Source organism: Centruroides sculpturatus, unplaced genomic scaffold, assembly GCF_000671375.1.
Source record: "Centruroides sculpturatus isolate CEXI.00-Female unplaced genomic scaffold, Cexi_2.0 scaffold307, whole genome shotgun sequence".
Taxonomy (NCBI): Eukaryota; Metazoa; Arthropoda; class Arachnida; order Scorpiones; family Buthidae; genus Centruroides; species Centruroides sculpturatus.
In genome coordinates, this window is record NW_019384520.1 from 690256 (window position 1) to 701686 (window position 11431).

The 11431-nt window shown below is 35.9% G+C and overlaps 1 protein-coding gene and 1 pseudogene across 1 annotated transcript in view; one reads left to right on the forward strand and one right to left on the reverse strand.

The window, feature by feature from the left end:
• Window positions 1-9323: 9323 nt before the first annotated feature.
• LOC111622733 lies at window positions 9324-10292 on the reverse strand (annotated as a pseudogene).
• LOC111622731 overlaps window positions 10183-11431 on the forward strand; it is a 5263-nt gene continuing 4014 nt past the window's right edge. Inside the window, exon 1 of the mRNA XM_023365150.1 lies at window positions 10183-11404. Within this exon, the coding sequence (XP_023220918.1) occupies window positions 11023-11404 (382 nt within the window). The 5' untranslated portion in view covers window positions 10183-11022. The remainder of the gene's footprint in view (window positions 11405-11431) is intronic.

Here is an 11431-nt window from a genome sequence, read left to right on the forward strand (position 1 = left end):
AGACAATGAATACGAATTACAACCTATAAGTCGAGAGAGATATGGACTTATACTTAACCGATACACGATCGAGAGAGAAAGCTTACAATATCGCTATTAAACATACAACCTGGTTTAGTTGTCGTTCGTCTTCTTCATCGGTTGGCAAAGGCACTTCGTTTATAAAGTTCTCAAACTTCATTCCGTGGGAGATCGAGATGTGCACAAAATCAAAGTATATCTTCTAAGCGCTAAATCTGGATTTATTCTATGTGACTCGACTAAGGGCGTTGGCCATCAGGAGAAATATGTATGGAGTCCTGACTCTTCCAGGTCTGTCGATGAACTCCTCGAATTCGGTTGAACATCCCCTGTATCTTCTCACCTACGACCAATTATCAGTCGAGGCTTTATCTACGTGGACGGATGGAAAGGGGATGAAATGAGGGGTAAACAGTTCCCACTGAAGCGAGATTTTTAGCAGATAATGGAAAAACAGAGGATGTTCTAACTTCCTGGAAAAAAGTAGCATCTGTTATCTATCTTTTCCCACCTAAGACGTTATTTTTCTCACCCAAAACGAAAGAATATTTTATAACAAAAATTTAATATTATTTTGAAATTATTAATTTAGACCCGGGGCCTATTCGGATCTCACATTACTCCCTTATCTTCAAAAATCACACTAAAATTAAATGAGGCATGATTTTTCTCAGCAATACCAAAGTTCGATTGACTCTCTCTCTCTCTGAAAAGTTGTTTTAAACAAATGATAAAATCTTAAATTTATACAATAATTCAAATCAAATTCAAAACCAAAATACATTGATAATACATAAAATAAATTCATAAATGAATATTATTAAAATAAACACAGGTGTCTTCGTCTTGAGTTGACGGCAAAAGTGGACATAGTTCGTCACTGGTTTCAGATGCACCTTTCCTTCGCTTCAGAGTCTCCGTGGCAGCACATCTGTTGGCTGACTTCTTATAGTTGTAGAAATTTCAGGTATCTTAGAAGATCATGTGAAGTCTTCTTGGTTTCAAAAACGCACTTTTTACAAGTTCAAAGTTCCCTGTGCAGTTTAAAATGATGAAAGGTGTATTCTTTCTTCACTTGATACATTTTTCTTTTCTTCCAAAATTTTATTTAACATAACCACAAAAGTTCAGGTGGTTGAGTTCATTAAAGGTTTTATGACTCCAGGGTCATTGAAGTTCATTTGGGCAGAGTTCATTTTCACCAAAGTACATTCATTTTAAGGCAGTATGTTAACCAATACATATCTCTATTAATGTCTCTCTCTCTCTTATTACTACACTAATTCTTACAACTAAACTATTCTATATGCTACCCTTATCCTTAGCTAATTGATTATATTATCCTAAGAGTGGAGTATATATTCTTAAGCTTTCAATTTATAATGTTATTAAAACAATCTTATAAACTAGAGATATAGATGAACAAAAATTGAATATCAATAAATGGAATAAAGTTTCAATCAAATGAAATGATCATTCAAAATAAATCAAATAGGAATTAGAGTCAATAAGTGTGTACAAAATGTTTCTTTGTATGTGTTGAGCTTGAAGCTTGTTCAGTTGAGTTTTCAACAGGTTTGACTAATTCCGGTTCTTCTTCTTCTACTGAATTATTTCTTTGAGGACGTTCTTGAAGTGGGATGTCTTGTTGTGACATTTTCTTCACCCTCTTTTCTAATCTTCGTTTCCAACAACGATGCTTGGGTGTATAATATACGTAGATGAGTAGGATTAATATTCCTATACTTCCAAGGATGATCCATAGGGTTGTGGTTGGAATGGTTGGAGTATTTGTTTTTGAAAGATCTTCATTCTCTTTCAATAATCTATCCAAATCTTTCTTCATTTGCTTGTGTGATTTTTCTGCTGCTTTAATATCATCATCTTTTTGCTTCTTAGACTTCTCTTTTTCCTTCTTAGGTTTCTCCATAGAATTTAAACTCTCTTGCAATTTCTCTAATTCCATCTTGGAAAATATTGTTTCAATTGGAGGTATAATAAACTAGAAACTGCTTCCTGTGTAAACAGTTGTCCTCATGTGAAAATGTGAAGTGAGGATAATTCCAGGTAAATATCCAACACATGTATTTGGCAATCTTATGTTTCCAACATTATTCAATTTGCTTATATTAGAAGGTAAGGAATGCAAATTATTTTGTTTAGCAGAGCATTTAACTGCTAATACTAGTTTTAATTATTTCGTCTGATGGTTCTTTTTCTTTAATTAATATTTGTATTGTCTGGAACATTAAGTTAATAAATGGTGGTTCTGTTTGGGCGAATTTGGTCTCCTAATATTAATTAAAGAAAAAGAACCATCGGATGAAATAATTAAAATTAATAATTGCTAAATATCGTCACCAGGGGATGCTTTTTTAATCTACATTTTCCAGCGCTTCTTCCTAGTAGATAAAAAGCCGAAACACCCAAGAAGGTTAGATGGTCTCAAGAGAACGTTCGTATACACCAGTTCCAGTTTTAGAAAAATTTTACATTTTTTAATTGGAAATCTTTGTGTTTTTAAAAGGACTTTTTAGCGTTTTGGCGGCTAGTAGCCTAAAAAGGAAGGTCGGTCGCCAGGATTGTATTGTCTGGAACATAAAGTTAATAAATGGTGGTTCCGTTTGGGCGAATTTGGTCTCCTAATATTAATTAATGCTAATACTAGTGTAAAGGGTGTAGAAAATACTCATGTTCCTTGCTTATCAATTCTTCTAAAAATTGGATAAAAATCTTTTACAATTTCCTTTGAACAAAGTTCTGTTACCTTCTGATCATTTCCGATGTATAACGAATATTCACAGCTCTGATGTGGAGCTCTAAAGATCGGAATGTCTGGTGAACAAACAGCAAACTGTGATATTTGGCAAACAGCCAATTCGTGATGACGTAACAACATGTACGATTGACGATCTATTGACAATGCTAAAATGGGATATTCTGTTTTAAAATATGCATAAGCTTTCAATGTAGGAATATATGTAGGTAATCCCAAAATTTCATAAGCATCAAAATATCCACTTGGAGTTTTCAATGGCATTTTTGCAAAAATTCTTAATTTTCCTGGAAGTGTGATAGCAATTGTAGTAATCCACTGGTAAAATTTAAAGAGAGTGTCAGCTTTGACTTGTTCTATCAATGAATAACCTTCCGGAAGTAGTGGTTGTATTTCTCGTAACGTACGGAACATCACTTCCTTTGAGATAAAATAGGAGCTTAATTTTCCTTGCTCTAAACCGTCTATAGCTTCTCTTAATTCGATTATTTGTGTATGAAATTCTTGCATTGCAAATTCTATATTTCTCATGATAATTTCAAATGCTAAATTAACTCGATACATTTTTAATAAGTTCTCGAAGGAATCTTGTCTTCGATTAAGGTCAACTCCCTTATCTTCAGAATGTTCACACATCCAGCATGAGAATTTTAATTCCTTTTCTTTAAAATAACTCACGAAATAACTCTATCATTTAATTAACTACTTCACTCAGCACTATTTAACATTATTTCTAAATCGACTCCAAGGAAACCAACATTTTCGATATTTCTTAAGGAAGAAATTAATCTACTAATGTGGAAATGATAATTCTCTAATTCTCGAGAAATTGCGACATCTTCCTCTTTCTGCTCCGTATTACACTTATAGTCTACTTAATTTACTTTCTGTATATTTTAGAACGATTACTTCGTATTAAGAATATACTAGTAATTCGATGGAAAATTCGAAGTTTTCGTATTCCTCATCATTCTGTTCAAACTATTTCTTAATATCTTATACTTGGGAAAGGAAGTAATACGATGAAGTGAGATATAATATTTTTAGTAATTTCCCTCGTTGACAAGCTATTGCCTATTTATATATTTCCTCTAGTTATCGGTTGTTTTCTTCCGCATTTGTTTGTATTTCATAATTTCATTTGGCTTCATTACAGGATACTTGGGATGCTTAGGAAAATATGATATAGGTATTCGACTTTTATGATCTTTTTCGATTTCCGATTCAACTCCTTTTATCTTCTGAGTTTCCTTCGTACCATTTGCTCCCTTTGCTTGGGTTAAAATAATTGTTATAAAATACAACAGAAAGCCTATCTATTAAATCTATGAAATCTATTAAAATCAATTGAAGTATGATTCTTAGTTTTGCTTGCTTCCATTTTTGGCTCATTTCTTTCTTCTACCTTTTTTCCTTTTACTTCATTTTCTTCCGTATGCGTTATATTGGCCTTATTTATCTCCTTATTTTCTAGCTGAAGCTTATTGGAGGATTTCTTTTCTAAATTTAACTTTGTTTCTTCTCTCCTTTTATGTTTAATCTCCCGAATGATTTTCGTATTTTTATTTACTTCTCCTTTTTCACTAGGAGTATTACAAATTTTCTTTTCCTTATTTTGGTTACGTCCTGTTTTTGTCTTCCGCTTTGTCACTATGTGTTTGTTCCTTTTATGGCGGTTTCGTTCGGGAAACACCCGAACACTTCTTAAAACGCTAGGACCTGAATATTTTAAATCTATTTCCTTTTGATTCCTATTTCCAATTCCGATAAGCAGTTCTCCTTCAAAATAATTTTTCCTTGAGGGTCGGGGAGAGCAAAAATGTATTTCATTACCATTTTCTAAAATTATCCTTTTATTCTCTCTGTCTATAATTATTTTCTCCTCTTCTATAAAATCTTTTCCTAATATACCATCACACGGTATAAGGGTTTCGGAATCGACTATTCTCGCAATTCTTTTAAATTTTAATCCCCTTAATTTAAATGTCGGCAGTGATGTGCTTCTCAATACAACAGTTTTTCCATGACTATTTTCTATTTCCAGAGGCACAGTATAATGTACTTGGACTTTACTTTCTATCCTTCTTGCAAATCCGGTTGATAAAAATGTATTTATAGCCTCTTCATCAATTTGGACCTTTGCAGGTACATTGTTTATATACACAAGTATAATAGGCTTATTTCCTGCCCTAGCGGCATTTATCTTTCCCTTCCAGATGTTGTTCTTTTTATAATTTCTGTCACTTAACTGGGAACGGGATTGTATTTTTCTTTCCTTACGAAAATTTCTGGGATGTCACACCTTCGATTCTTCTATATTATTTATTACTCCTCTCCAATTATCTTGATTATTTCTAGGAGTCCTATCTCGAGTCATATTATCCAAATCAGAACGATAATTATTTCTATATGTCTCTCAACGGAAATTGGAACTTGGTTGCCGATTTCCGTTGTATGTTCGCTCTGTCGAACGGAAATATCTTATATTTCGTCCTCTTTCTCTATCTTTTTCTTCTTGAGATTTTTTCATAAAAGTATTAAATTGATTTTGTAGATCCCCTACGATGGTCATTATTTTCTTCATTTGTTTTTCGGATTTTGATTCGGTTTCTATTAAATTATCCTCCTTGTTATCTACTAACTCTTCCTCTTCCTTTATTACTTTTAAAAGGCCTCTAGGATGAGAAGTGAGAAGTTCGATATTCTCCTCATTTATTGCTATTTTTAGGGCCTGGTCGAATGTTTCGGGTTTCCTTGACATAACTCGTTGCCTGATTTTAATGTCAACCCCATTCATAAATTGGACCTTTAACCGTTCATCTAATTCTTTCTCCTTGACTCGTTTTATTACCGCTATTTCAGCATCATTGGCCCCTTCATGGGTAATTTCTACTTCTTCGGCCAGAGCTTGGAGACGCACGGCATACGTCTGCACATCTTCCTCTCGAGCCTGGACGTTTCATTTTTTTAAATTCGTCATAATCATCTACTTCCTTTATGTGCCAATCCTTTCTTACAAATTCTCTGGCAATTCCTATCACTTTTAACTTAGCAACAGCCAGCATCTGTGCCTTTGACCACGCTGCTACTCTAGTCACATCCGCTAATGTATCGAAATATTCGGATACTTTCGGACCTTTTACATCCCCCGAGAATGTCGGCAATAAGGGAATCATTCCACCCAAACCGCCTAAAGTAATTGGGTTACCAGCTAATGTAGCTCGCGAAGGTTCTTCCCTATCTCTATCCATTATCTTATTTCTAACTTATGACTAAAACTTAATATAAATCAAAATTATTTTTATACTCCTTCAATATGGATTTGATCTATCAATCAATCAACTATTTGTCTCTTTTTTCTGAATCAGATCTCTACTCACACTTTTAACACACCACTCGTGAGAGGTTACTACAAGTTTTTAATTCGAAACCCCACTCATATAAACCACTTGTGATTTCTGAAAGGTTTTCAGTTCGATAACCCCACTCCTGGGACACCAGTGTGAGAATCTTCTACGGATTTTTAAGTTCTAAACCCCACTCCTGAAAACCAGTGTGGGAGTAGCCGGGGGTACAAACTCCGTTTAGGATTGTTGGTACCACTTAATCGGCACAGATTATCCGAAATCTGTTCTCTAAAGTTTCAGATCACTAGATCTGATCTTAAAAACTTACATAGGAAGACGGTAATATTCTGCTTGATGAGGATCAAAGACTGTGACGTCTCTATCCAAATTGTCAGGTTCCCGACACCAGTTTGTCAATTAATCGTTCCGCGGACAAAAACGCGTGTGATTGGTTTATAGATCTGATTCAGACATTCTAGAGGAGACATTCTTTAACAAATAAACAAGAATAAATTTAATATAAACATAAACCAATAAAAATAGTACAAATATATGGTAGTGAGACAATGAATATGAATTACAACCTATAAGTCGAGAGAGATATGGACTTATACTTAACCGATACACGATCGAGAGAGAAAGCTTACAATATCGCTATTAAACATACAACCTGTTTTAGTTGTCTTTCGTCTTCTTCATCGGTTGGCAAAGGCACTTCGTTTATAAAGTTCTCAAACTTCATTCCGTGGGAGATCGAGATGTGCACAAAATCAAAGTATATCTTCTAAGTGCTAACTCTGGATTTATTCTATGTGACTCGACTAAGGGCGTTGGCCATCAGGAGAAATATGTATGGAGTCCTGACTCTTCCAGGTCTGTCGATGAACTCCTCGAATTCGGTTGAACATCCCCTGTATCTTCTCACCTACGACCAATTATCAGTCGAGGCTTTATCTACGTGGACGGATGGAAAGGGGATGAAATGAGGGGTAAACAGTTCCCACTGAAGCGAGATTTTTAGCAGATAATGGAAAAACAGAGGATGTTCTAACTTCCGTGGAAGGAAGTAGCATCTGTTATCTATCTTTTCCCACCTAAGACGTTATTTTTCTCACCAAAACGAAAGAATATTTTATAACAAAAATTTAATATTATTTTGAAATTATTAATTTAGACCCGGGGCCTATTCGGATCTCACACTACCATCTGTGTCGATGGTAGTGTGAGATACACACTACCATCTTATCAATACTGCACTGGAGTCCGTCCGCACAGCGGTGTACGCGGCGGGATTTAGTTCTTCCAAATACATCCATGTTAAAAATAGAGTTATGCAGTCTCTCTTCCCTGCCACCACATTACGCACACCAAGGGATTGGACAACACTTCGTCCCTCACTCCCATACTGTGGACGCTTCACGGCCCGGATCTGCCGGATCTTTAGGCAGAATGGTTTTCGTTTACCTATAGCCCCACGACCATGTCTGCGACGAATCTTGTGTAATGATAGAGATGCTATTTCCACCCTGGAAAAATCTGGTGTATACTCCGTTCCTCTGCAAAATCCAATATCAGGACTATGCACCAATTATATAGGAGAGACTACCAGAATGCTGGCTGCTCGCGTATCTGAACACCAACGTTCAGTGGCACTTGGCAATTGCGACACGGAACTTTCCAAATTGGCGATACAACACCACCACATAGCGCTTTGGAATCGAGTGGCAATACTCAAACGCTGTGATGAAGGGAGCTTGATATATATTTGAGGCCATCTTCACAAAACTGCTCTCCCCGTGCAACTCCCCTACCCTCGACTTACCGGACGTGTGGATTAATTTATACAGGCGTTTAAAAAATCAACAATAATTCTACACCCCTTTCCCGCACCTCCTATATGAATCAAGGCGCATACGTCGGTCGGCCTCTTTATGTGCGTTTTATTTTTATATGTTACGCATGTTTTATGTATTTTAAGTTATGTCACGACTTTATGTTTAAAATTTTAATCTAAACTTGCACTTAGGGGTCTATTCTGATCGGCTTCTATGCTGTATGTTAAGGCGCATGCGTGCAAAAATTTTATACGCATTTACAAAATATTTTTAATTCAAAATCTAAAATTTACTTGTTCTTAATAGCCATTCCAATTGGTTTTTATGTTATACATATTAAGGAGCACGCGCCAATTTTTCGCGTTTACAAAATAATTAATAGCCATTTCAATCGGTCTTTATTTCTTTATTTGTTTAAAAGGCATGCGCACCATCTTAAAATATTTATTTCTAAAATTTAAATCTTATTTATAATAATATTCCAAAAACGGCTAAAATTGTTAATGTTTAAATTTAAATGTTCTGTTCGAATTCTCTATTCGATTTTGAATTGACTGAAGACGACGTACATATTTACGTTGAAAGCGCTCGCAAGATTAAAATATTTCTTCTAATTTTATTTAACGCCTCATAGTCTGAAGTTTCTTAATGAAGGATTTAAAAGAAGTATAGCTGATCCCTGTCTTTATACCAGGGATCAATTTTGTCTTTAAGTGTTACACATTGTACCACAAATGAAGCACTGTAGAACATCAATTACTCCTTTTGCCCTCAGTAGTAGCCGTACTTACGGGGTGAATAGGAGCGAGAGCTGGAATATCTTCGACTACGACTAATAGGAGACCTTCCTCTGTAACCTCCACCTCCACTTCCTCCTCCAGCACCACCACTGCCACCGTATCCAGGATAAGTTGGTTTTCCCATGTATATTCCCGGCGTTGGAGTGTGAGCTCGTTGAGTAATGGAATAGTCTACTCTTATTTTACACCCATCAATTTCCTGACCATTGCATCTCTCTTTTGCCATTTTTGAATCCTCTACATCAGGGGTGGCCAACTTTTGTGTACGTAAGATCTACTTTTTATCTTAAAAATGTGTTGCGATCGACTCGTTGTCGTAGGCATAGTCTAAGTCAGGGATGGGCATTCCGCGGCCCGAGTCGCATAAAATGTGTATAAATACACCAATTTCCTAGCTTAAGAAGTATGCAGCAAAAATTCAAATGTTATTCTCTACAACTTATGTGTGTGAATAGTTTTTCCTGCAATGAATTTAGTAAAAATTAAAACGAGAAACCGGCTAACAGACTCACCTCGAAACTAATTTAAAACTAGCAGNTATAGCTGATCCCTGTCTTTATACCAGGGATCAATTTTGTCTTTAAGTGTTACACATTGTACCACAAATGAAGCACTGTAGAACATCAATTACTCCTTTTGCCCTCAGTAGTAGCCGTACTTACGGGGTGAATAGGAGCGGGAGCTGGAATATCTTCGACTACGACTAATAGGGGGAAGGAGACCTTCCTCTGCAACCTCCACCTCCACTTCCTCCTCCATCACCACTTCCTCCTCCATCACCACCACTGCCACCGTATCCAGGATAAGTTGGTTTTCCCATGTATATTCTCGGCGTTGGAGTGTGAGCTCGTTGAGTAATGGAATAGTCTACTTCAACAGTTCAAACAACCTTTACCGCTCCAGTGGTATTTGTTTACACCTTAGCAAACGTTTTCAACCTCATCGAGGTCTTCATCAGGCTACTTAGGAATTCGAACGCGTTTGGAACTGAACGTATACGATTCAAAATTCTTATAGTCTACTCTTATTTTACACCCATCAATTTCCTGACCATTGCATCTCTCTTTTGCCATTTTTGAATCCTCTACATTTTCAAAATAAACAAATGCAAATCCACGTGATCTTCCAGTCTGTGCATCATATACTACTTGAACATCTTCCAGAGGACCATATTTTGAAAATACTACTTATAATAATAAACCACACACACCTGATTTGTATTTGCCGAGTTATTTTCTTTATTCAAACGTTTTCGGCCAATTTGTATAGGCCATCTTCAGGCTTTAACATTTTTCGTTCCAATGGAACGAAAAATGCTGAGAAGGTAGATAGATAGAAAATACTACTATTAAATCACGCTCCTGGGTGTATAAACTCAAACCGAACACTCCAAGACATCTGCTTGGCTGTGGATTATCTCGATTTTCAACATGTCGACGATGAGTGGACATAGGCGATCTGCTATGACTTCTGTCTCTAATCTCTATTCTAATCTCGTTCTGTTCTAATCTCGATGACTATCACATCTACGATGTCTAGGAGATCGTGAACGAGAATGGCTGCAATAATGAGATCGAGAACGACTCCTTGAACGAGAGCAATTAAGCTGCTGGATTTTCAGCTCTGTTTTTGATTTGCGATATTTGCGGTAATGATGTCTTGTGCTACAAGTGTTATATATTTTTGAAATCGGCAAGAGATAGGGATTGCAACGGTGTTACTTTTATTAAAATTGATCAAGTATTTTTCAAACTACGAGCGTTGGAATTTTTGGAACTTCGGACTTTTTTTTTGGGATTACAGCTGACCGATTTACCGAATCGCTACACAGGATCTGACTCACTTCAGTTCTATGAGTACGATTTTGAATTTTGTCGAATTCGGTCCAGCAGTTATGAGAATATCGCTTATTTCCGGTGGAATTTCGTCGTTCTATTGTGGACTTCTGGTTGCATTTTTAGAAAAATTCTTAAATAGCTTTATTGAGGATCATAAATGTCACAATGCTACCAAATTTCATTTCGATAGGTACAGCCAAATTTGAATTATGCCAATTCTATTGAATTTTCCATTTCCTCAATTTGACGTTCTATGCCGTTTCTATGGTAAAGGTGCTCCTCTGAGTTGTTGATTAGTGATTAGTGCGATTTCTCGGGTTATTTATTATTATTTCTGTAGCATATTTGTTTTTATTGTTAATATAAATATTAAATATTAAGTTTATCTTTAATATATATCAAATTATGAATGAGACAGAGAGCTTGTCAGCTTCTGCTGCTCGTGCAGCAGCTTCAGAAGTAATCACTGAGCTTAAGGAATACATTGCGGAAAACGCTAACTCAAAGTTTTCCACTGTAAGACATACCGAATATATTCTGGATTGTGTTACTAGGGTCATTAATATTTATGAACAAAGCTTTGTTCTTAATATGTTAAAAGAAATCTCAGGGAAAATAGATACAATGAATGATCATAATTTGAAAAATGACAGTATACTTGTTAAACAGGATGAGGTACTTAAACGCCTAACTGCTCTTGACACTAACAAAAGTACTGTTAGTAATACTACCAAGCTGTATAGTACTGCACTTAAGGCCAGGGGTTCTGCCTCTACTAAGCAAAAACATGTGCCCACAACGAAAAATGTTCTTC